Source organism: Phragmites australis, chromosome 6 (genome assembly GCF_958298935.1).
Source record: "Phragmites australis chromosome 6, lpPhrAust1.1, whole genome shotgun sequence".
In the NCBI taxonomy this organism is placed as follows: Eukaryota; Viridiplantae; Streptophyta; class Magnoliopsida; order Poales; family Poaceae; genus Phragmites; species Phragmites australis.
In genome coordinates, this window is record NC_084926.1 from 2,072,082 (window position 1) to 2,097,212 (window position 25,131).

Sequence of the window (25,131 nt, forward strand, 5' to 3'; positions counted from 1 at the left end):
AACGTCTGTTTTTCACGATGAATGTGACGATCTTAATTCACGGTGATATCTTTTTGTTCTATCTTTCATCTTCAACATATCATTTTTCTTCTTACTCTGCTTAAGTTATTTTACCTTTACATCGTCAACCTCCTATCATCTCCGGTAGAGGGACCATCACCGTATTTACATCCACCGTCACACTAACCAATTTATTTTCATGTTCCCGTCGCCCCTAATTTATTTTCATGTTCCCGTCGCCAACCGCACCACTGCCCATGACGCTGCCACCTTGCCATGCTACAGCTCATCGCCGATCTGATTGTGACCTAGTCTCCCTCTAAATTTGACATCCGGTGAACCCAACCATCCCAAACTCTAACCTCCTCCTACTGTCAACTAAAATCAAATCTTCATACCAGCGTCTGAGACATAATCTCATTTTCAGGGACCTAAATTTTAGGAAAGGAGCCAAATAATGGTGTCCGGTTGTTCAAGTTAGAAAATGGCGTAGGGAGGCCCTTGGATTACCTGGGGTTTTTGTATTGTAGGACCCTGAAGAGTAGAGTAATCACTTTTCATTTTAGCATCGAAAACCACAATTGGATCTAATCGAAAAGATCCAAAACGCATGACTAAATTTTACTGCGATGGGAATGGGAAGAAACATCAAATTCAGGTAGAACTCTAAAAAATCCAGCGTTTGAAACATTGCTTTGTAGCTCAGATTTGGCTTTTTTGGCACAGCCAAAAATATTTAGCAACTACTCCCTTCACTTATAAATATATGATGTTGTGAATAAAATTCAGATAAACTTTTGATACTTGACTATCAATAATTTTTAAAATATTGGTTTCAAAACCAGAAAAATTATAAGCGTGAATTTATCTTAAAAAATATTTTTATAATCTCATAAATTTATTAGACTTTAGAAACATATTATAGTTAGAAATACTGATAAATGTAAGCATTGAAGAACATGACATATAAAAAACATAAGTATTTTTTATCGGAGAGAGTAGTAAGTTAGTATCCGCTAAAGTCTGGGAGGATTCCGGTAGGCTTACTGTCGCTGATAAAAGGGTGAGAAGGACCATGGCAATACGAAGCTACCGCTCCTGTCCTGTCCATTTTACAGCGATCACATCCGTCGGATAGGAAGGAAGCTGCTATCATCATGTGACTGGTTCTACCGTTGTTGTGCACCTGCCAAGCAGTTGGTGCCGCGTTTGACCACAAGGGCAAAAGACGTGTCCCGTTCCGTTTCGTTCCGGCCTTCTTCCCCGCTCGAGCGGTCGAGCCACACCACCGGTCGAGACTTCCTGCAGCTGGAAGCCTGCCTGCAATGGCGCGATCTCGGATATTTTTTCGCCTGCGTGCACCAGTCACGGATATTTTTTGTACAGCACGAGGACGATGAAGATTCACTGAAACTCTCTAGCTTGTGAAGAGGATAGTTATTACACGGTAAAATAAAATTTCCATGCAACGCAAACACAGTTGAAACGGTTTAGTAGCTTCATTTCGTGGCAAGCAAAGTTGAGGCTTCGGCAGGCCAAAAAATTGCTGATTTGTCATTCTTAACAAATATATCCGCAGAGACTGACGTATAAACCTCCGTATTAAAAATGGTAAATATACAAATCTCTCCTCCGCAGGCACAGCAGGAGAATCCGGCTAGATTTTCCTAGGAAATTCCTTCCAGAGGGGGATCAGAAATCGCGAGCGAGACTAGGGGCATCGGAATAATGTGACGGTTGACAAATGACAGCCAAAGCCAAAGCCGCCGCCGGTGTCGGCAGCATAGCCTACTCCTCCCCTTCCCCTCTACTGGATGCAGGCAGGAGGAGCAGAGGAAGAAGAGCAGATACTGCCACATCTGGGACAAGACAAAACACAAGCACACCCTTGCTTCTTGGCTTCTCCTATCGAGAGAAAGAAAACGCAATGGATGTCACACGCTCGCAGGAGAAGGCCTGTGACTTCCTTTGTCCTCCCTACCACTGTCACACCTGCTGACTCGTTCATCACTATCCGTTAAGAAGGTTATCATGCTAATACGTCCTACGTACGTACAAGACTAGCAACAGCGTCATGTCAGGCCAAGCCTTTACTGGTTGCGTGCTTACAGAGAATATATTGTATCTATCACAATCTTATGATGCCTGCTTTGGACGTAACCCCGGAGGGCAGGAGACATACGTGCGTCTACTACCTATCGTGTAACCCCATTTCTCACGCTTCTCGTGCATGTTTCCAGTGCAGTATGTAGGTCTCATTTGGATATGTTTTTTTCTCTCTTTTTCTTAAAAAGTCAAAAAGCTATCTAATAGACTGGTCTTTGTTCTAGTTTTTTCTCTGTTTTTATTAGCTTTTGGCTGACTGAGTAATCGATTATAGCTGAAATGAACTAGAAGCTATGATGAGTTTTTCTAACTTTTAAAATGCTGAGAAATTAAAAAATTATTATAAAAAATAACAACTAAAATTTAACAGTCACGACCGTTTTTTAAGATAACGAGAAGCTCTAAAGTTACATTCTATTCAAACAGGGCCATAGTCCCTCTAATCTCTGTGTTTTTTTCTTGTGAATTTCCCACGAACACGTTACACATTTTTTTGCATTTTTAACAGACTCTTGGTATGTCACTCCAAAGATAAGAGGCAAATGGTATTGAAATATAAGTGAATTATCCATTTTTTTCTCATCACTTTAGGTTTTTGGATGAGTTAGTCGGTGCATGCAACTCAATGTGATATCAGAGCCAAATATCTCGAGTTTAAGTTCTAGCGAACGAAATTAAATAAAAAGTTACATCAACTCTTATTTCTACATCTAAAGCCTAAGAGAGTTTACACGTGAGAAGTGGTATTGAAATAGAAGTGAATTGCTCACTTTTTTATTAGCTTAGTTTTTTAGATAAGTCGGTTGGTGCATATAACTTAATAAATAGCTATAGCTTGTTAAGTAGAGCTATAACTGGTTAAGTACTCACTAAAGCAACAATATTCAGTGGATCCCAAGCCTCCTCCAGCAGTCATGCCCTTGCCACTATTTAACCACGCACGATAATGATCACAGCAGCTACCAGAAGTGTGGTTCTATATCTTCTAAAGTGATACTGCTACATTGTTATCTATGACAACTTACAAATGTGATAAAGACTTTCAGATTCCTCGATCAAAAAAGGAGTACATGACAAGGCCTTACAACCAATAACAAAGTTGAGAAGAAAGAGACGCTTAATTAGTGTACCTCTATTATTCCCCGTCAACTTTATATCTGATAGATAGAAGTTAATTGCAATATCAAAAGTTGCGAGATTTACTTCTATATCTAGTGATAATTGTTAGAATTGATCTTGGCAAGCAGCTAACGTATCCTAACTAACGAGATCGAGAGATGAGAGGGAATCCTATTCCCATACGCATCATGATCGGAGACGCAACCAACACATAGTTACGGTTCCAAATCGAACAGCGCCATATAAAAATAAGAGGGCCACACACCTAGCGGAACTAACCAATCCTGTGAGGTTCAAAATGCCCTAACAAAACTTCTCCGATCCTAACGGTGACGTTGAATCGACTTGAAGACCGTCGCCGTCATCACCATCACCTCTAGCTTCACCGACTCACCCACGACTACATCGTCCACACGCCGACACTGCATCAACTTACATGGATAACACCTATCTGATCAACTATTGATGACGCCACCGAATGCAGGTTAGACTTCATGCTTTCGCAATTACGTGTATCTGTTGTTAGGGCTAATGATTATGAGTTAGGACACGTATTAACTGTAACAATAATTGCAGCACATATTAATAAAATCGTACTACGCTCTTTTACTACCAGTTGGCAAACAAAGCAAAATTACAAAAGCCATGGCAGATTGACACGTCACTTGAAATTGCACTTGATGGAGACATGGACACTACGAGGATAAAATATTAAGACGTGTGACACCGGGAGGAATCAAATAAGCACATCCGTGTATTAGATATTGTAATGATGTGCTAATAATCATAGTCAAAAAGTAGTTGAAGTTGAATGAACTAAAGAAACATTTGGGCCCTGAAAGATGCACGGGGTGGCGAAGTCAGCATCATAGCGGTTGCAACACATTCTTCTTGTAGTTGTAAACAGAAGAGAGATCGAGAGCTCAAGGGGGAAGAACATGCAGAGGTAGTGGCTGTTTCTGCATCACTGGCGGCGTTAACTGCGAGCATCGGCTCTCAATCAAATCTCTTCGCGCCATATCTAATGGCTAAGCTCGTGGATTAGTTTAAGCCTCACTGTTTCATAAGCTCCGAGCATTTATATATGCATTTATATATGCAAAAACCCCCTAAAGTCACTTGGATTTTAATTTTCCCCTCCAAAAATTATTTTGTTGCAAAAAAAAAAAACCCCAAAGGTTTGATTTTGTTGCAAAAACACGTCCAAAAATTTAAAAAATTTAAAAAAATCACAAAAAATTCTAAAAAAAAACTAGAGACAATTATAAGACCTTTTGTGAAATTTGTTTTAAAAAATAATATCCTTTACATCATATTACATGGAGAGTAAGTTTGAAAAAAAAGAAAAACGTGCAACTCATTTATTAATTCGAGTTAAATGCATAGTTAATTATTTACTAATCCAAAAATTATAAAACAAAATTTTTTAGTCTTCTTACATGATCCTCTATCTTGTAAAAATACATAAAATCTTGAAATAGTTATTGTAACATGCAGGATTGAGTAAATGTGTTGCAGATAGATTAATTCATAACTAATCCATAACATCCCAAAATTAGTGAAATCACTTTTATTAGTTTACTAAAATAATTAGTTTACAATTTGCTGAGTGGTCTGATGAATTGAAACAGCAAAGATATATATACGTAGTATATGTGCTATATACTTAATTTTTTTGCAAAAAAGTTGGGTATTCAATTGAATACCCATGCATCATGGTGGGTCCGCCCATGTGCATGGGTGCCACGCTTTCTCCTTGCCGTATCGCATGTTGCAGCCGATGATGAAGTGAAGTCTCTTGAACTTATTTTTCCCTTGGAAGGAGCCGAGCAGATTTCATGTTTAATGAGTACCAGAAGAATATTCATTTCTTAGGTTCGAGTGTGTAGATTTGCTTATGTCAGAAAAGCTAGTAGTCATTTTGAACAAACTTTGGTTAGAAGTCCTGCAAAGGTAAAAGCCCAGAAGAAAGAAAGCGAAAATTTTCTGGATCCTAGTCATCAATCACATTCATATTTTATTTTCTTTTCTTTGTAAAGTAGTACCGGCTTGGCTTAACCTGAATAAAGTTAAGCAAGTAGATCAATATCAGTATACGCCTTTGCCCTTTGGGAAAGAAGATTGACGAAGGCAAAAGGAGGCGTGACAAAAGAAAAGTTTTGCCCACAGACCTGTTTGGGCTTTCTCGACAAAATCATATGCACTACGACGATCGTATAACTAGAACAGTTGGGCAGAATGAGACTGGCAAATTAGATTGCACCTTTGTTATTCATCATTGACCATATTGATCTGGAAACAGTAAATATTACCTCACATATCAACCAACATAAATCTCAAACGGTGTACCACAGACCATGCCTCTACTCTTTCCGATTTAGCATACTTCTCGCCACTAGTCAATGGATGATCAACTTTTTTTTAAGAAATAGACTTTTCTCGGCTTATATTAAAAGTTAAATTAGACATTACAAAGTTTTTAATATTTGTTAGGCTACTAGCTTACCAAGACCGGCTCAGACTATCAAAACAGAGCCAACGACTTAAAAGAAGTCTAGCTACATAATAAGCTCAGAAATACAAATCCATCTGAAGAACAGAATAGAAGGAGTGCAGGACACACGAACAAAGACTGAAAAACCGACAACATAATGATGTCAGTAAGAGTCTCCTAAGTAGGTGCAAAAATTTTCAATGGATGATCAATTCAAAGGGTCTGATCTCTTGATGAGGCGAGGAAGAGTCCAAAGCGACTCGAGGTGACAGGTAAGGAAGAAGATGACGGTGTATTCGTGTGGTGAAGGCAAAATCTTGACAAATCTTGCAATCCTGTTGCGGTCGGTCTTTAAACTTTGATTATATGAGACCAAACTGTGAATCCAAGAAAACAAAACTGAATTTGACGCTAATCCAGGAGGAAAGCTCGTTTGGGCCCAAGTCCATAACTACAGCTCATTTGAGCCCATAAAAAAATTGCCACTAAATAATACCCATCCGGCCATAAATACATATCGTTTTAAATAAAATATAGTCTTCAGTATATAGATTTGACTACTATTTTATATTAGAATATATTTATAAATTTTATTAAATTTGTGATATTATGTAAACATTTTTTAAGACACATATGCCCACTAAATACTTTGAAAAATATTGTTAGCCAATATTTTAAAATTTTAACTGAATTTTTTCTTAAACGAGATGTATTTATAATTGAAGGAGTATCTCATATACGATGTGGCTGCAAATGGGCCCGACTTGGTCAGGCTTTATAGGCTCAAAATGGAAGCAAATCAAGTAAATATATTATCGAGCTAAGAATCCACATGCTCCTAAGCCATCTACTACTGTAGTACTGTAGCACCATATCTCCGCGGTCCAACAACGATCCAACGGAGCCCGCGCGCCAAAGCCCTCATGCTTCCACGTTGCATCGGACGTGGCCCCTGCCGATTGTTGGTTCGTGCCTTCCGGTCGGCCGCTGACTGGCTCGCAGCGCGACGTGTGGCGCACGCCCTCCGCTCACTAGCTAGCAAGAGAGAAGCTGATGAGTATACGTGCATGTTCATATTTTTTTATTTACCTCTTGATTTTATTTACAGGGATTAAAACTTTTTAAATATTTTTACTTGATTAGATCTTACTAGCAACCCATTTTAATTAGTTTATCCAGAATCATACGCCAATATTTAATTAAAATTCACAAAAAAGGCATATTTTTATAAGTTCCAGCTATTTTTTACATCTCAAATAAATTCCATTTTTTTAAAAAATAAACTAATATTCTTTACATGTGATATACTAATTTTTAAAAATGTTTCCAACCCTAGATTATTTGTAAAAAAGTGATTTCTTTATAATGCTCTATTTATATGTATTTTTATTATTTCATATGAATTCTCAGTCATTGATGCATTGTTTGCGTACCATCCCCAAATCACTGACTCGCTAACAAAAAAGGTGTTGTTTGTGTGGCATATGTGCAGCACCAGATCAAGGGGGATTTTATAAGATATAGCATGAGTGTATTGGATCCTCCCTAACTTTTGATAATTTACAACATATAAACAAAATTACATACATACGATTAGAACATATATACATAATTGTATAAAGATCTTACACTATAAGATCTTACATCCACGATCAACCGAATAAATTAAACAAAGTAAACATCCTAAACCCAGGATGTCTTAGCCCATTCGGCATGTGGACATAGGTTGCTCCAAGTTTACGTAAGCCCCCGTCTCCTGCAAAATTACGTAGTTAGACAACAAAACAATATACGTTTTATGTTTTGACCCTTGAGTTCGGTACATATCGTACTTCCTACTGTTCAAAAAACATTCCAAACACTATATATTAATTAGGTTAAATATTTTAACCTGATCCAATGGGTCCTGAACCCATCAATGCAGACTGTAACCAGTGGATCACAATAAAAAAAAATATTTCAGAGTATTTTGATTTTTGAGAAATGAATATGCCGAAATAAATATTAGTTATATTGATAAATCGATTGAAATAATCTAAAATCCATAGAAAAACATCTAGAACTCAGAAAAAAAATATTAAACCAATTTTGTTGGGTGCATATTTTTGTCGTCTACATTTCAAAATTATGTGCATGTATGAAATTGATACTGTTTTTACTATAATTAACTGAATGTGTTAGATATTGAAAAATTCATATCTAAATCCTGAAATGCCCAAAATTAATGAACCTAATTTGTTTAGACTTCTTTTGGCATGCTCTGTACATGAAAAAAAAAGGTCTAATCACGAAAAACAGAACGGGTGCGGCATAGCATGTCTTCCGCCCTAATTTTTTTAGTCTTCTTTTATCAGATAACATTACCGTAATCGTATTGCCCAGACATTATCTCCTCTGCTCTAACCAGGTACTAAAATCTCACAGGCGCGTATAGACGCACCAATCAACCTAGTTTTATATTATAGAACCGGGTCTCGATCCTCTCCTGCATGCGACACGTGTTGTAGGAGGGGGTTGACGTAGCTGAGGTGTCGTGTAAGGAGAGGGTCTCACCGACATCGTTTGCTACGGGTGTTATACAATTTGCTTCGGCCTAAAACAGTGGCCCACAGAAAAGGACAAGCAGAAGCCGCCGCATCCCCGAGAACGCGCCGCCTCAAAGCCGAACCCGCCTCCCATGGTCGCAGCCTCTTCGTCGACTCCGCCGTTAAATTTTGCCTCGGTCCGGTTCGATTCGCTGCGGGCGCACGAGCCCTACGCTCCGGCGGCGGCGGGGGCAGCGGCGCGCTGCCCTTCGCCGAGAAGCTACTAACAATGGCGTCAAACAGGTGAGGGAACAGCTGCCACCTCCTCTCCCCTCACCCCCTTCATTGCCCCCCATGGCTTGCCCTAGGGTTACGGCACGGAACCGCAACTCCCTCTTCCCGTCCGCCGGCCGCGTACGACAGCAAGGCGCCGTGGTCCTTGACCACCATCAAGGCGCGGCCGCCGTTCTACACCTCCCAAGTCTCTTGCTATGCGTTGCACCCGGACGGCCGCGCCCTCTTTGTGTCCGCCCGACGGAGGAACTGCTCCTCGGAGCAGGGCACCTTCTCCTTCGACGCAGAGCACCTCGAGTAAAAGAAACCCTGGCCGCAGTTGCATCTAGGCGCCAAGCTCGTCTACATGGGCGACAGCAGGTTCTGCCTCGTTGAGTCCATGTTTCACAAGGACGAGGAGCATCCGCTCCCCGACTCGACGGTCGACCTCGACATGCGCGACCCGCTGCCGCGCCGGAGTTTGCTCCGCATGACCACGTTAAGAAGGGACAGCTGCGGACCATGCTGCGACGAGCTAGCGCGTGTAAGATGTATAAGTAGTCTCATGATTTCATGGGATCATTGGACCTTGCTTCGGCATTCTGGCTCTAAGTTTCAACGTGATGATTGCAAGCCATGGATCGAAGACGAGGTGGAAGAGAGCGTGATTATTCATTCATTCTCTTGATCAGTTGGTTGCGTGGATTAGGTTTTTGTATCTAACTTTTTGTTGCAATATGCTTAATTAGCTGTGTATTCATGCCCATCTCTATCGGACATTTCAGATGAAACAGAGATCGTGCTGGTACTTCTCATGTAATCTTTGTCATTTCAGCATGTCGTGCTTTGTGGGTTGAGCATATCTAACAATTGTGCAACTTTTCAGCATGTAATCACTGTTCTGAATGTGCTGTACTATCATCCACGGTCCACGCCTCAACTTCTCCATCAGTTGCATTCTGTGATTCAAAAGTGCAAATGTCCTATTGGCAATATCGACGTATATATTACTAAATAAAATTCGAGAAAATTAACATAGCACAATTGCAAATAGGCATGAACATTGTAACACACTGTCTAATGTGAAGATAAGGATACATATAGTTTACAACTTGAGCGATGTTTCAATGAATCAATGCCATAGAGGTAATACATAGAACAAAGGGGGCTTGGGCTTGCCAAAAAAAATTGGTAACAATTCAGATGAGTGCCAAAGCCTTGAGGATAACCAAAATCTGGTATGGCAAATTTGGACACAGACCAAACATGCACACACAATGCATAGAGTTTAGTGTTAATTAATATGCAAACTAAACAAACATCTAGCATCAGCAGACATTTGAATTATTGAAAGAGCTACGACAAATTTAACTAGTATTTGAAATACGCCAGATATCACTAGATGGGCAAGTTGCCTAGCTAGCAGAAAAAATAGCATATATATGGGTCTGTTTGGCAGAGTTTCAACTCCAAGAATTCTTAGAGCAAGATATCTGTAGCTCCAGAAATTCGTGAAGCTAAAACTGAGTATACACTGGAAATATTTATGTGAGTTATTTTGTTTATATTCTAAACTAAAAAATATATGCTTAAGCCATTTTATACTCATCTACAAATACCAAATCTAAAGTGAATCTGAAAACCACAGCTCTGCAAAACAGGATCATAACTATCTTTGATTCTCTTCCCCTGTACATTTGGAACTCATTTGCTTTCTTTGTTTTCTCTCGTACATAACTCCAGGTGGGCCATTTTTTATTGGGCCCACCTACAGGCGAGAGTTGGGCCGCGGCGGTGCCAACTGGCAACAGAGCTCATCCATCCGAGCGGCTGGGCTTGGCTTGCACAGGAAGGCAGCAACAAGTTGGCACGGCCGCTCCAACGCCGCGCCCATTTCATTTTGGCATTTCGACCCGACTCCCCCTCCCCACTTCCCCAGCCGTTGCCGTGCGGATCCCCACCTCCCCGACCACCGCTCGCCGGGAGGATCCCGCCGCCGCCATGAGCGAGATGAAGCAAGGAGGAAACGACGACGACGCCCTGCGCTGCCCCCCGCACCCTGGATTCATCCGCGGGCTCTGCTTCCTGTGCGGGGTGAAGGAGGAGGACGCGGAAGGAAGTAACCCCGGAGCCGCCGTTGGTTACGAGATGAGGAAGCTAGGAGGAGACGACGCCTCCGCCGCCGCGCGCTGCCCGCCGCACCCTGGGTTCGTCCGCGGGCTCTGCTTCCTGTGCGGGGTGAAGGAGGAGGACGCGGAAGGAGGCGCGTCCCGAGGAGCCGCCGTTGGGTACATCCACAGGGGACCGACGCTGCCGGCTTCGGAGACGACTAGCATCCCGCGCGCGTCCGACCTGGCGACCCTCCTGCGCACGAGGAAGCTGACCCTCATCCTTGACCTGGATCACACGCTGCTTAACTCGACGGGGCTCCACGAGCTCTCCTTCATCGAGCAAGACCACGGGTTCACGTCGAACATCAGGGACGATCCCAGCATGGGCCTCTTCCGATTGGACTCCTCTCCCCCTTCTGTGCTCACCAAGCTGCGGCCGTTTGTGCGAAGCTTTCTGGAGCAGGCGAGCGCCATATTCGAGATGTTCGTGTACACCCTGGGAGAGCCGCATTACGCGAGGGCGGTCGTCAAGCTGCTCGACCCAGACGGCGTGTACTTCGGAGCGAGGATCGTGTCGTGCGAGGAGTCGACCAGGCCGGACGTGAAGAAACTCGACGTCATCCCGGGTGCCGAGGCCGTCGCGTTGGTGATCCTCGACGATTCGGACTATGTCTGGCCGGAGCAGCAGGACAACCTGATCCTGATCGACAGATACCACTACTTCGCCTCCACATGCTGGAATTTCGGCTACCGCGTCCCGTCACTGGCGGAGCAGAGGCGGGACGAGAGGGAGCACGACGGCTCGCTAGCCGTGGTGCTGAGCGTCCTGAAGCGCGTCCACCGCGGATTCTTCGACGGCCACTGCTCGGACGTCAGGGAGGTGATCAGGAGTGTGCGGCGCGAGGTGCTGCGCGGCTGCACGGTGGCGTTCAGCCGGTTGATGCCCCTGGAGGACTTCGCCGAGGACAGCCCCATGTGGACGTTGGCCGAGAAGCTCGGCGCCGTCTGCGAGGTCGATGTCGGCCCGACGGTCACCCATGTCGTCGCGGAGGATCCGGGGACCGAGAAGGCGCGGTGGGCGCGGGACAACAACAAGTTTCTCGTCAACTGGGATTGGATCAAGGCGGCAAGTTTCCGGTGGTGCCGGCCGAACGAGCAAGAGTTCCCGGTGACCCGTGGACGTTGAACAAAGCCGTGTGGCTTCCTGCTGCGGAATGGTATCGCCAGCCTCCGTGACTTGCTTGCTTCAGATCGTTGAGATTGCCTACTAACCTGATCGGTGAGAGTTGTGTGGCGCATTGATTCACTCGGGCCAAGTTTTGTTGGAAAAATCAGCACTAACCAGATGTCTCTGTTCAGTAGCTATCAGATGTTCATCGATCGAAATGGGGTTGCTAACCTTCGACACTTTCATACTTCGGATAGTTGAGACTTGAGATTGCCAGGGTGGTATTGTGGAAGGTGGTATCTCGATTCACTCGGGCCAAGTTTTGTTTGAAAAATCATTTTCAACATCTACCTTGTGGAGATGTTTCAGTGTTACTGATCCGTTGTGGTGAACTACAAATGTCGTTCTGTGTGCAGAACCTCTGTTCGGTTACTGTCAGGTGTTCAGAATAGGGAGTTTGAAATCTTTTAGTTCCTGTCAATGATCTCTGTTAAAATGCAAAACAATGGAAAAGGTTAGAATACGGCATAATCTGTGATGATGTCAATAAAAGGCACATGTGACATGCCTATGCATTACACGGCTAACCTATGAGTTAATGACTTGCTGTATTTCATTTCTATTTTCTTGAGATGACCGCATGTTTTCCTCTGCTTTGGATACTGATATGCTTGACATAATCGGTCATTCATCTTCAAAATACATATTAAAGTTGCACTCGCAAATATAAAATTGGGAAGATCTATCGCTCTATCGACTGCAATCGCTTTAGATTTCATTCACTTTCCTGTTAAGCATGCATTTTTGACCCAAATTGCGATAACATTAGTCACATTAGTCTTCATTAATAAGATCATCTCCAGTAGCTACCTCAAATTTTCATTCTCAAAAATACTATTACAGTATCCTCTATCACTATTATAATATCTCTTATTTTTTCATCTCTAATAGCTACCTTATTTTCTAACTTCTACTACTCTTCCTCTCTCCGTTCGTGCTCAGCCTCTGTAAACAGCACTGCTACAGTGTCCCTGTGAACAGTACCGCTACAGTGATGCGCACTGCCACGGTACCCGCAAAGTACGGACCAGTGCTCTTTCGAAACACTGTAGCAGTACTGTGCGGCACTGTAGCACCGAATGAGGTATCTTTGCGGTACTATAGCACTGGATAACTCTACTGTTGAAGTTGGCCTAAGTACGCATCTAGACCAAGATCTAACAGCCTAAAAAATTCATTGCAATGTAAAATAATTTTCAAGCTCCTGAAACAATAGCAACACTGATAAATCAACAAACCAAAAACTAAGCACTAGAGATACTAATCAAATTCCCTATGCACTAACTACGGCGACGTAAGGTAATTCCACCGAGCCCATATATAGCTCGCCGCCTTCCCTCTCCACCACCTCGGTTGGCCTCACGCTCTTCGGCCCTCTCATCACCTGGATCACCTGCCCATCGGCCCCGATCCAAAGGGCAACTCCGACTTCTCCCGGTGCAGCGCCACCCAGAACCCGCCTCCACCGTCGGGCCTCACGTTGTCAGGATAGCCCGGCAGGTCAGCAAGCGGCTCGGACGTGCTGGCCCTGGGGCCCTTAATCCAATACCTAAGCAGCTTGCACAGCCTGGTCAGCGCGACCACGAGGTGCCTCCGATCGGCGCTGGTGGCGAGGCCATTGGGGTACGTGATGCCGCCCCTTAGCACGGTGACACGGTTGGTTCATGAGGCAGCCCGTCGAGTCCCCGGTGGCTGTGACCCTCTCGTGCTGCGACCGCTGGTAGTTCATGCTGCTGTCGGTAAAGAACACGTCGCCAGTCACTTGGTCGACGTCGACTCCATTGGTGAAGCGGGGCGGCACACCGTCAGCCTCCGCCTCCGTTGATGCAGAAGGAGAAGTGTGTTTAGGATATAAGGCTTGTTTGGCAAGCTGGCCATCTCTGGCTCCGGAAATTTTTGGAGCTAAAGTTGTGGAAAGATTAAGGGTTGGGCACAAAGCCAAGACAATCGAAATCGTAGCACGGCTACGTCCGGCCAGCACGAGGTTGAGCTGCTACACAGTCGACGGGTTCGGCACTTCGGCGTCAGTGGTAACGGTATGCATACGTTTTACGGCGGACCCGGCGCGATTGAGTCGGATGGATGATGATCTGTTGGGAAGCAAGACTGATTTATCATGTAATAATGAGAGCCGATATGAGCAAGACAGTGTTGATCACGAAAATGTGAAAGGCGTATCATTTGCTTGCGTTCATGATCAGAGTGATTTTTTTGACGAAATGCGTTGTGAAGTACAAGCGACGTTGGTGCAGTTGAGGGGGCAAAAGTAGCGGGCAATCCGTGCGCGGTGCTGGTAGGTGCTTTGCTTATTCGTCTACCTGAGCCGCGACTCGTCCGTGAAGCGGGTGGCGATCTTGGCGGTGTCGCGCCACCGGCACGCCTCGCGCTCGGCGTCTCGCAGCTTCCTCCGCGCGCGCTCCAGCGCCGACTCAAGTTCCGCGATCCGCGCCTCGTGCCGCGACTGCAGCAGCTCGTGCAGCCTTCGCTCCAGTTCGCGGGCCGACACGCCGCCGTGGGACGGGCTCTTCTCGATCCCCTCCTCGCACTCCTCCTCCTCCTCTTCTTCTTCCTCCTCCTCGTTGTCTTCGCCCTCGTCGCAGCCTTGGTCTGTCACTACGTCGTCGTTGTCTGAGCAGATAGTTGAGTGGCTCCCCGAAGTGGCATCTCTCTTCGCCTCCATCTGCGAGGATCGATCAGAATTGAGCGCACATTGGCAAAAAATGCCCTGAAGCATGCTTCTATCTGCACAGTACCTCGAGTTCGTGATCACGCCAAGGACTCGCACGTTCCTCGTCGTTCGAGGTCAGCTGCAAGCGCGACAGTTCCGCCTCGAGCTCGGCTTCCATCTGGTCCATCGGACGGTTCCCTGCATCTTCGCTCGCCCCGCGGCTCGCCGAGGCGGCCGTGCGCGAACCATCAGACTGGAACAGGGCGCCCTCCTTGTCGGTGGCGCAGACGACGGGCTCCTTGACGACACTGGCGCTGTCGGTGTGATTGTCGGACGCGCCGGGGCAGCCGTTGCTGCTCCGCACGTCCTCCCTGAAGTCCGTCAGCAGCCGCTCCATCTGGGCACGCAGCTCCGCCATCCTTCTCAGCTCCGCCGCGCTCTTGGAGAGCAGCAGCACGAGGCTCGCGCCCAGCCCCAGGCTCGCCGGCAGCGCCTCCTCCACCCCCGCCGCCTTCTTCCCTGCACGCCATGAACGCCATTTGGTTATGCAATGCTCAAGACACCAATGGGCAATATCCGCTCCGATCGCCATGGACACACGCATGTACCAAGAGAACTCCGAGGCGACTCGCGAGGCTCCGCTTGGCTGCCCACCACCTTCGGCGCGGGCATCTCCCTCGCCTCCTCCTTGGCCGCCGCGCCGCTGGAAAAGTAGCGGGGGAGGCGCAGGCGGCAACCAAACCCACCGCCGCGGCCCCTGTGGAGGATGCGCGAGAGCAGAGAGCGCGGCGAGGAGCACTCGCGGGCGGCGGCGGCGGAAGCATTGGCAGCCGCGGAGGCTTCGGTGAGGAGGGCTCCGACGGTGGGAGGCGACGACTCTGAGACGCGCGGTGGCAGTGGCAGCGCCGGCGCCGTGCTCCCCTCCACAGCCATTGGTGACGGCTTTGAGGATTCGAGAAATATTTGTGGAGGATTTGATGGGTTTGGATTGGAGGATTCGATCGAGGCCTGTGTATTTATAGATGGCGGCAATCATGGGGAGGAGAGGGGTTTATGCTGGGCTTTGAAACGCGTGGGTTCAGGCTGTGTTTGAAAATGGCATGGACGCCCATGCAATTCAAAGTTCAAACAGTTCGCGAGCCATTTCGACCCATGTAAATGCCGCAATGGAAGGTAGGTTCCCCATAATTTCTCAAACGCGTGCACAGCATCACAACTCATTTATGGCACCAACAAACCGTGGTTCTCCAAATTTTCAATAGTGTTGGCGACATTTAGGGAATGCAAATCCACCGCAGGTGTAGACACACGGGTTATCTCATTTGTCTATTCCTCACATATGATATTTATATATCCGTTGATTCTTTTATATACATATAATTTTTGTTCACCTAACTCTTCAACACTATAACTCATGCGTGTGCAAGAGCTGGTAGAATTTTCTCCTCTACAACATCCATCTTATTGGCGTTTTTGGCGTCAAACGCCGCCTTCAATGTTTGAATTGTTCGTTTGGCAAACGGTGACTAAATACTTATGCAAGGGTGACTTGATGTCAAATTTTGAATGCTACGTACGCCTTTTCTCCCCCCTCAACATAGATGAGATAATTCGCTCAGAAATTTAGTGAAAATCTAGACTACAGGTGCTTGGATTTGGATCCAAATCCATCTCGACGGCGACCATTGTTCCACATACTTGAAACCAAGCTTGATTGAAACCAACTCATTTACAAACTCCAGCTAACTTCGTCGATCCCAATGGGGGCTCTTTCAAATTTCCAATTCCTTTGGCTCGATTCACATGAGCCACTGCATGCAATGGACCTGATCACCTGAATGCTAAACAGTTTGTCTGGTAACACAATGGCGCGAATGGTTCGCCCACTACATAGTCACGATAGTATCAGTTTCTTTAGCGTAAACATAATTGGGCAAACAAGTAAATACATGACACAATTAAAATTCGACAGAAGAGTTTTCACTTCATTTCTCTATTAATTAATCGACAAAAAACAAATAATTAAGGTACAGTGATCGGTCCAAACACATAGATAACACACACTCCGAAAAAAAAAGAAAAGGAAAACTGATTTCAAAACTGAATGATACAACAGTCTGCTTCTCCAGTGTGTCATATCCTGAGAGGCTGGTTACCAGATCTGGCCTGGTCAGCTTTTAGTCTCATCCTCGGCCGTGATCTGATGCTTGCCGTCTCTTGGAAAGGGTTTGGCCCACTGAAGTCTCCCTTTGATTTCCTGACCTTCCTCCTTCCACGATCGTACTCCTCGTTCCTGGGAACAAGGTGCCATGAGTGTGCCTACTGTTCTGATTTTTTAAGAAGTTGTATAATCCAAAATCTACAGCGAACCTAGAAATTGCAATCTAAGCAGAACCATGCTATATCAGCATATTCTTGAAGGCTTTTAAAGCCTACTCAAGTCCGGCCAAGGGGCCAGCCTGCTCCAGCAGGTTGTTGAGATAAAACCATCCAGAGTCAATCTGATTTGCATTCAGGATACCCAGAGAGGTCTCACCAATGTTAGCACGAGGCAAGAGAACTCAGACATCCTTGCATCACCGTCAAAATGAAATGAATTATAGACTTATAGTACTACTACGTCTACATGTAAAACTTACCATTCATCTAAAACATAACCAATGCTGGTGGAACTCAAATATTGCAGCTCTTTTGCCGTGGTATTTGGCATGTCATTATCATCCCATCGTGGAACTGCAAGAAGAAAATGATAAGATATATTGTTGATGGTAGAATAAGGAAAATGAAGAAAATCTATGGCTTGCACATTTCGGTGAGGCTGCACATACGCATGCAAGAGTCAAGGGAGGAGTTGTACACTAACCAGTGATTTCTCTTAAACCCCTTGTGAGGAGATTAAAATGCCAGGAAACATTCTCATTTGTATATGTACATTTTCCTGAATCAGCATTTGCCACAGAGCTTGGGCATGAGCTTGCTAGCTCAGCACTAGCAAGCGTTGCATCCTTGCTGTCTTTCTTGTCCATGGTACGGTCAGCAGCACTGATGGAGTCTCCAAGATTTTGTTTCTTGTAAAAAATCTGGGCACCATCTTCAGAACTTGCAGTGTTATGTGAGCGTTTCCGTCTATAGGATTTACATGATATGCCGCTAGTAAGAACAGTTTCTGATGTTGATGTCTGCTGATCATTGGCAATGCTTTCAATGTCCATAGAAGATCTAGACTGCTTTTTAGTTCTCCTCTGTTTCCTTTTCTTGCGCACTTTTAGTGAAGCCAACAACAGTTGTTTAGATCCAAAAAACAAGTTGACAACTGGATACTTCACATGCTTCTTTGATTTGATTTTCATGTTTTTATGTAAATTGCCATGGCATGGATATTTATCTAGCACCTGCACAGAGTCTTCAGAGCACATAGCCTGTGCACAATCTTCAGAGCAAACCACCTGTGCAGAGTCTTCAGAGATTTTATTCTCAGAGTTGACCTGTCCAATGTCCAGTAAATTATTCTGCACGGAGATCTGCGGAAAAAACATTAACAAATGAAATCACATAACAATATGAATGAAGAACTCTCTTTTTAAACATGCAGTAGAGCAGCAGTGAACACATGGCATAACCATTGTTACATGGGGCAGTGGAATGCACACTGTTGTATATAAACAACCAAAAAGAAAAGTGAGAGAAGCAGTGGTTCAGTACCTGCTCATCCGCACCAGCCATATGGTCAGTGTCCATCACAGAGAGCTCCTTCACCAAAGCCTGCCCATCCTCCAGTGTATTGTTTAGCACAGAAGCCTCCAGAAGCAAAATATAAAAAGAATTTTTCGTGTTTAGCAAATCAACTTAGTTGTGCATGCATAAAACATGGGTCAGTAGCATACACAAGAAAAAAAAAAGAGCATGGGCAGGGCTTGTTAGATACCTGCTCCTCTGCATCAGCCATATGGTCAGTGTCCATCACAGAGAGTTCCTTCACCAAAGCCTGCCCATCCTCCAGTTTGTTTGGCACAGAAGCCTGCATAAGCAAAATATAAAAAGAATTTTTCGCATTTAGCAAATCAACATAGTTGTGCATGCATAGAACATGGGACCATAGCATACGCAAGAAAAAAAAAACATGGGCAGGGCTTGTTAGATACCTGCTCCTCTGCATCAGCCGTACGGTCAGTGTCCATCACAGAGAGTTTCTTCACCAAAGCCTGCCCATCCTCCAGTTTGTTCGGCAAAGAAGCCTGCAGAAGCAAAATATAACAAGAATTTTTTGGGTTTAGCAAATCGACATAGTAGTTGTGCACGCATAGAACATGAGGCCATAGAATACGCATGAAAAAAGAGAGCATGGGCTGGGCTTGTTAGATACCTGTTCATCTGCATTTTCTTTCTCATCAATGATTTTCACAGAACGCTCCTTCACCACAGCTACCTCATCATGTTGCTTAATAGGCTCTGTCTCTTTAGCTTCATTACCACTGGTAGAATCTTCATGGGTTGATACTGTTTCGTTAGAAACAGCAGTATCCTAACATGTTGGCAAGAGAAAACAATAGAGTAAGCATCAAGCATTAGAAACTCAAATCTATGCGATGAGCCCAAAAGGGGACTATGGCAAATGTCACAGGATTACCTCAGTTGGGATGATCTGTGCAATAGTCACTGTATCACTATCAGAAGTTGGTTTGCAAAAAGGATCTGTTTGAGGTTCAGTAGCCTGGTTGTTTGCCCCCAATAATCCATCAGAGCCATTGCATATTGGAAAGGAAACAGCAGCTATGTCTTTGCCTGAATCAGTGAGTGAACCATCAGATTTCAGTTGCAGGTCCCGCAATGTCTTCTCACATGTCTTCTGATCACAGCTTGCATCATGAAGAATACAAGCATCAGGCTCCCTTTGACTATCTGATGTTATTTGGTTTGTTTTGGTGAACAGGGTAGCAGCACCATCTGGATGAGGGCAAAGGGCTTGCTGCACTGAAGCTGGCTCATTGTTTTGGGATGTTGAAGCTTCAATAACTTCAGTTTTGCTATATGCATTTGAACACTGGTCTTGCAAAGCGTTACAAAAATTGCTGGGATGACCATTATCTGGGTTCTGCTTCTGCAACTTTGTATCTTCATTGGTAAATGAACAAGCATTCAATGCTGTTTCCACTAAACCATTTCTAATTGCACCATCCATAAATGCTATCTTCTCAGGGATCATTTTCTTATCTGGCAAACTGTAAACGCCATTATCTCTATGAATAACCGAGCTCCTTACTCTGTCACGCACATAAAATAGCATGTATGCTTTCTGCCTCAGTACATCTCCCTCACGGACTTGGCGGACCTGGAGGTAACCACAGATAATCAACAAAAAGAGACAAAAGCTTCAAGCAAAAGAATTATATATATATATATATACACACACACACACACACTGCATGTATATTCTGCAGATATGCTCACTGTAGTTTATGTCTACGCACACCCCATAAGTTGTAACTCACAGTGTTTCGAGTTGTAACTGAAGAATGTGCGCAGTGCGAATAACAAGTTGTAACACACAGTGTTAACTTCTCGTGTTGCAATTATGCATTTCTGGACATCAAGTTGTAACTGGTCTACCTAACAAGTTGTAACTCATAGTGTTTCAGGTTGTAACTGGGGGATGTGCGCAGTACGAATAACAAGTTGTAACTCACAGTGTTAGCTTCTCGTGTTGCAATTATGCATTTTTGGACGTAAAGTTATAACTAGTCTACCTAACAAGTTGTAACTCACAATGTTTCGAGTTGTAACTAGGAGATGTGCACAGTGCGAATAGCAATTGCGCATAGGCGCAGAATAGCCTCGCTGTACACACACACACACACACACATATATATATATATATATATATATATACAAAAGACGACATGTTCAACAATTAAGTGTAGCAGAGATGCGTATGCCGCGATGTATTTGTAGCTACACATGAAAGGATTGGATCCGAAATAATGATATAAGTGATAGGGTAGGGGTAGCGCTAATTGAAAAAAAACTTGTCCAACATCGGTTGAGATGGTTTGGACACATCCAATAGAGGCCTCCAAAGTCACCTATTCATAGCGGGATACTGATGTGCGCTAATAATATGAAGAGAACCAGGGGTCGACCAAACCTAACATGAGAGTATTTACAGGAGAAATCTATAAAGAGAGACTTAAAGGAGTAGAATATTCTCAAAAAATCATCCACGGATAGAAGCGTGTGGAAGTTAGCAATCCCCGTGCCAGAACCATAACTTATGCATCAGTCTCCTTATACTGTAATTCCTTTTATTTTGTTACTATTACTAGTACATTTATTATCATTATTGTTTTCATATCATCTTTTTAGTTGGATCTTATGGGTTTCATCTCTAGTCTACCCTAACTTGCTTAGGACAAAGGCTGTTATATATGCCCGTAATGCACATAACAAGGTACGAGTTAACTTAAGCACTCCAATAACTACCCTTTGGAACAACCCCTGTGCCAACCTGAACAAAAATCTCACCCACACAATCCCTTTTTTGGTAATAATGGCGCCGCCCCTTCCAAAGCCAACCATTCCCAACCCCAACCCCTTCAAACATCATACCCTTACACAAAATAGTGCAGCATGAAATAGATAGCAACTTACCTGACAAATGAGCTATCTGACATAAATATGGTAAAAGACGCAAGACAAATAGATTAAGAAATTAAGCAATGCGACAAAATCATTGCCATGTGCGCAGTATGTACTATTCGGACAATAGACGAATATATAATACGGCAATTTCTAGTGAGCAGGGGACTGTAACTGTTGCAGCGAAATAAGTATCAAGGCGTAGACTTCACCACTGAAGTTTATAAAGTCCCTGTAACATATGTTGGCTTTTTCTGTACCAGACCGGACAAAATATGGTTGACAAGTGTATGCAGAGGAAGAATAAAGATGAGAGATTTTGAAAGAAAAGAAAAACGTGGTGCCACTTGTAAATCAATAGTAAGTCAGATATGTGTAAATCAATAGCAGGATCGAAATTGCAACCTGGTTATCATCAAGATTGTGCCATATCCCACTGGACGTCCGAACAAAGCAATAATAATGACCTGACTGTGTATTCCAACCAGCATGAACCAAAACACCATAAAGGCTATATTTGAGATCCATACCCTAAACACATAAACATAACGGTTATGAAAGATAAATAAATCTTATTAAAACAAATGCAAAATTATAATATGAAAAGTTAGTAATTTCAGGAACTAGTTACTCACTTCAGAATTGCTGACAAATGGCTTCAAGTTTAACGTTGTTTGAAAATCCACCTTTTTGTCAATCTTTTGAAGAGGGTTGAAAGGACTAAAGCGCTTCAGATGAATCGTCAAAACAGAAGGAGCCTTATCAATAGTAAACCTTTTCTTGGCCACAACTTTCTGCTTGCAGTGCTGGCAGTTGTAGTGTTTTTCCCCACCATCTAATAGCTCCTCCTCGGTAAAATTTTCAAGTGCTTTCATCAATGTGGCGGCATTGCCAATTTCAAGACTGAGATCGAGGAAAGGATCAAATTTGTTGGAACAGTGTGAGCACCTTGTACATCTCACCTGTAATATAGACAGTGATGAATATTAGCTTCCTTTGATATTATTCAGACCATGGTAATTGAGCAATTGACATGGTATACCTGACTTCTTAAGCGGCCACCAAATATTCTGTGAACTAGACTCTTCTCATAAGCGCTTGGAGACTCACTTGGTATACCAGAAGGTAAACAGCATTTGTGCATCAACTCAAGCAAGTTGACCATTAGCTCATGCGCATCTTCCTGCCTATAATTGTGAAAACTATGTGAAATGCCTATCTTGAAGTTAAGGATTGCAATATCAACGCTTGAACGAATGTAGATAGGTTTTCATATTTTTAAATTTAAAAGAATAGGAATTGCTCAAATAGGCTATAGCACAAGAAAGGATACATCTTAAGTTCTTGATAAACTGCATTGGTGTCAAAATCTTCCCAGTTGACTGTAGAGCACACTTAACATGGTTCTGAAGAGCACATAATGCACAGAATCCAGCAGTCCGACCTTTTAAAAAATGATAAACTGAATTAGAAGTATTCACAAAACAACACCTGCCTCCTAAAAAAGGCCTAGCACTTGCCGAAAGTAAAGGAAAATGCTGGTATGTAATGCTCTGATAGATAAGGTGGAAGTACAAAATAGATTTTCCATTAATCATCAACAAGTCATGAGATATATGGCCTGTTTGGATTGAGACCTCAGGGGTATTAACCCCCACCAGGAGCTGCAACATAACAAGCGGCTAAAACAATGCACATATGTGCCCAAAAAACTAATGAAAGAGAGAGGAAGTTTATCGACAGCAACCACACCAGCAGGTTGTATAGCCGATTAAACTTTTTTAAATATATTAAAATAAATAATGCTCTTGGGCAACAACAAAGGATGTTCCACTGCTTGGACTTCCACAGGCAACATCAATCATACCATGCAGAACGTCTACTGGCCGGTTGCAAGTGGGCAGCAAACTTACATGAGGACTTGTGCTTGCCGCTCTGCAAGTAGGCCACGAACGGCTCCGTATATGTCAAGCACTGCAGAACCGAGTTGAGGTAGCACGTATTGCCGAGGTTGTGCAAGCCAGCCCCCTGAGTTGCATACAGCAGCCCACCTCAGTGAATTCGCCAGCATGTTTCAGGTGAATCGAATGGGCATAGTCCCCAAGTAAAAGGAAGCGGGGACGATAAAGATAACCGAATTTCAAATGCAAAGGATTCAAATTTTTGGCATCAGCGGCTTCAAAATTGATTCATACACTGACAAAACAAAAAAAATAACATTTAAGAATAAAATGCAGGGAAACTTGAGCACAAACAGCAATTCATCATTTTCGAACCAAGCGAAGTTTTTAAAAACAAAAGAAAAAACTCCGAACGAAATTGGGATTTATATTCATCAATCAGCTAAAACCCTCCAGACTGTAGCTTCACTAGCGAACGAAAACTAACTGCAAAATCGCAATAAAAATCACGAACTGCACACTCACAATTCTCCGCAGGTAGATCCTCGCCGCGCTGAGCTCCGGATCGAATCCACTCCCGCTACTCTCCCATTTCTCCAACCTCCTGCCCTCCCCATCACTCCTTGCCGCCGCCGCCGCCGCCACGCGCTTATCAGCGCCCGCGAAGAGCCTCTCCATCCGAAACCCTCCAGGCACGTCCACAGCCGCCGCCGCACGGGGCTTCGTGGCGGCGTGGAACTCTATCCTCCGGTGCATCAGCCCTTCCGCGCCCGACTCCCCCATTCTTTAGGGTTTCGCGCGGGAGTGGCGGCGCGCGAGCAGATCGGGTGGTTACGAACGATCAGACATTGTTCTCTAATTTCTGGGTTTAAAAGCTGCGGTTTCGATCGATTTGGGAATTTTGGGGGCTAGTTGATTGAATGGGGACGGGCCCGATTTGGGAGACGGGGGAAGCAAATTTTTATAGTATCCTGTATAGAAATTTTTTTCGGAAATCTTATTTACACCATCTATTATTTAATGGTTAGATAAAAAAAGTTAATATATATCATCGTAAGAGAAAAAAAAATTATAGAACATGATGTATAGAGTTTACTTTCGAGGTAGAGAGTGATAGGAAGAGGATAAGGTGCGAGGTGTAATTTATAGTTAATGTGTTCTTACTAGATGGATAACTGAGATTAGTTGAGTGGGGTTACAGGACGATCTGGGGCGTTGATCGCGGGACCCGGTGTGGTTTTGGAAGCTAGTTACGGTGGTAATAAAAAGAGGTGTAGAATCAAAGTGAAAGGTAGCTACTTTTCAGTCAGAATCTCAAAATATTTGGATATTGGTCTATGAACCTCATAGGTCCGATTTAGATGATATAAGTGTATCATATAGTCTAGTTAAGTATAGTTATATTTGTTAAAAAGAAAAATATTCGGTTGATTGTATTTATTTAAATAGGCTAAAGTGAGTTTCCTATCCATGCACCATCGTACACTATCAACGGGTCACCAATTCAGCAAGAAATTCCACAGATGAGTTTAACGTTAAACGGCCAATGCATTGTGCAAAGCCTTTTCAGAACACAGATAAAACGAGATCAGGCTGAGGCAACAGCTGTGGGACGGAGAGAACATGGAAAGGAAGGCGAAGAGGCCGGGACCCACGTGCGACACGGATAACCGGAATGGCGGAAGCCGACGGGAATCCATTGCCTGTTCCCAGTTGGACGGCATGCAACAACCCCACGCCGGGGAAGAAAAGGAGATCTGGGTCGGCAGAAGCGACGACGCGGCGTCGATCGGTGATTGAGCGGACACGCCGCCGCAGGCAGCCTGAGCCGAGTTGGCAACGCTGGATTTAACAACTCGCCGTGCCGTTCGCCGGCGGCGACAAGTGTCGACTCGACGAGCACACAACATGCTTTCAGCTTGCGATGCTACTGCTCTGCAACTTTCTTAGGCTCTTCGCGTTGCAGTAGCAGGCCCCAACAGTAGTCCGCTTCACGATCGATGGGCGCTAGATGGTTCGATAGCAAAGGCAAGCCATGATTGTCTCCTGGGATGGATGAATCATGTCGTGCCG

At 44.2% G+C, this 25,131-nt stretch overlaps 3 protein-coding genes and 1 pseudogene across 7 annotated transcripts; 1 reads left to right on the top strand and 3 right to left on the bottom strand.

The window, feature by feature from the left end:
* Positions 1-10,469: 10,469 nt before the first annotated feature.
* Positions 10,470-12,304, top strand: LOC133920774 (RNA polymerase II C-terminal domain phosphatase-like 4). The gene has a single exon (XM_062365362.1). It carries the CDS (start codon positions 10,519-10,521, stop codon positions 11,812-11,814), a length of 1,296 nt encoding a protein of 431 aa, XP_062221346.1. The 5' UTR covers positions 10,470-10,518; the 3' UTR covers positions 11,815-12,304.
* A 782-nt stretch (positions 12,305-13,086) lies between these two features.
* LOC133920775 (protein STRICTOSIDINE SYNTHASE-LIKE 10-like) lies at positions 13,087-13,974 on the bottom strand (annotated as a pseudogene).
* On the bottom strand, positions 13,786-15,498 carry LOC133920335 (protein POLAR LOCALIZATION DURING ASYMMETRIC DIVISION AND REDISTRIBUTION-like). The gene is made up of 3 exons (XM_062364946.1): positions 15,133-15,498; positions 14,610-15,043; positions 13,786-14,536 (listed from the first exon to the last, which is right to left on the bottom strand). Exons 1-3 carry the CDS (start codon positions 15,455-15,457, stop codon positions 14,171-14,173), a joined length of 1,125 nt encoding a protein of 374 aa, XP_062220930.1. The 5' UTR covers positions 15,458-15,498; the 3' UTR covers positions 13,786-14,170.
* Positions 15,499-16,488: 990 nt separating this feature from the next.
* Positions 16,489-24,032, bottom strand: LOC133921024 (ubiquitin carboxyl-terminal hydrolase 23-like). 5 transcript variants are annotated; one of them, XM_062365727.1, is made up of 14 exons: positions 23,584-24,032; positions 23,071-23,185; positions 22,491-22,601; positions 22,200-22,372; positions 21,793-22,119; positions 21,563-21,688; positions 19,152-19,853; positions 18,888-19,046; positions 18,667-18,759; positions 18,450-18,542; positions 18,227-18,286; positions 17,388-18,009; positions 17,164-17,257; positions 16,489-16,817 (listed from the first exon to the last, which is right to left on the bottom strand). In XM_062365727.1, the coding sequence occupies exons 1-14, from the start codon at positions 23,839-23,841 to the stop codon at positions 16,658-16,660; spliced, it is 3,093 nt and encodes a 1,030-aa protein (XP_062221711.1). In that variant the 5' UTR covers positions 23,842-24,032; the 3' UTR covers positions 16,489-16,657. The 5 variants fall into 5 exon arrangements, with proteins under 5 accessions (XP_062221711.1, XP_062221710.1, XP_062221709.1 ...); XM_062365726.1 differs by having other exon boundaries at positions 17,388-18,045; positions 23,584-24,031; XM_062365725.1 differs by having other exon boundaries at positions 18,227-18,322; positions 23,584-24,031.
* Between the last annotated feature and the right edge of the window lie 1,099 nt (positions 24,033-25,131).

Bases quoted from the DNA above. Each gene is read 5' to 3' on its own strand.
- LOC133920774 (XM_062365362.1), top strand. From the start codon at position 10,519: ATGAGCGAGATGAAGCAAGGAGGAAACGACGACGACGCCCTGCGCTGC.
- LOC133921024 (XM_062365724.1), bottom strand. From the start codon at position 23,841: ATGGGGGAGTCGGGCGCGGAAGGGCTGATGCACCGGAGGATAGAGTTC. The intron at 19,047-19,151 runs GTAATCCTGTGA...CCAACATGTTAG, and splicing joins CACAGATCATCCCAACTGAG to GATACTGCTGTTTCTAACGA. The intron at 18,323-18,449 runs GTATCTAACAAG...TTGCTTCTGGAG, and splicing joins TGGCTGATGCAGAGGAGCAG to GCTTCTGTGCTAAACAATAC.
- LOC133920335 (XM_062364946.1), bottom strand. From the start codon at position 15,457: ATGGCTGTGGAGGGGAGCACGGCGCCGGCGCTGCCACTGCCACCGCGC. The intron at 15,044-15,132 runs GTACATGCGTGT...CATGGCGTGCAG, and splicing joins GTCGCCTCGGAGTTCTCTTG to GGAAGAAGGCGGCGGGGGTG. The intron at 14,537-14,609 runs GTACTGTGCAGA...CGATCCTCGCAG, and splicing joins GGCGTGATCACGAACTCGAG to ATGGAGGCGAAGAGAGATGC.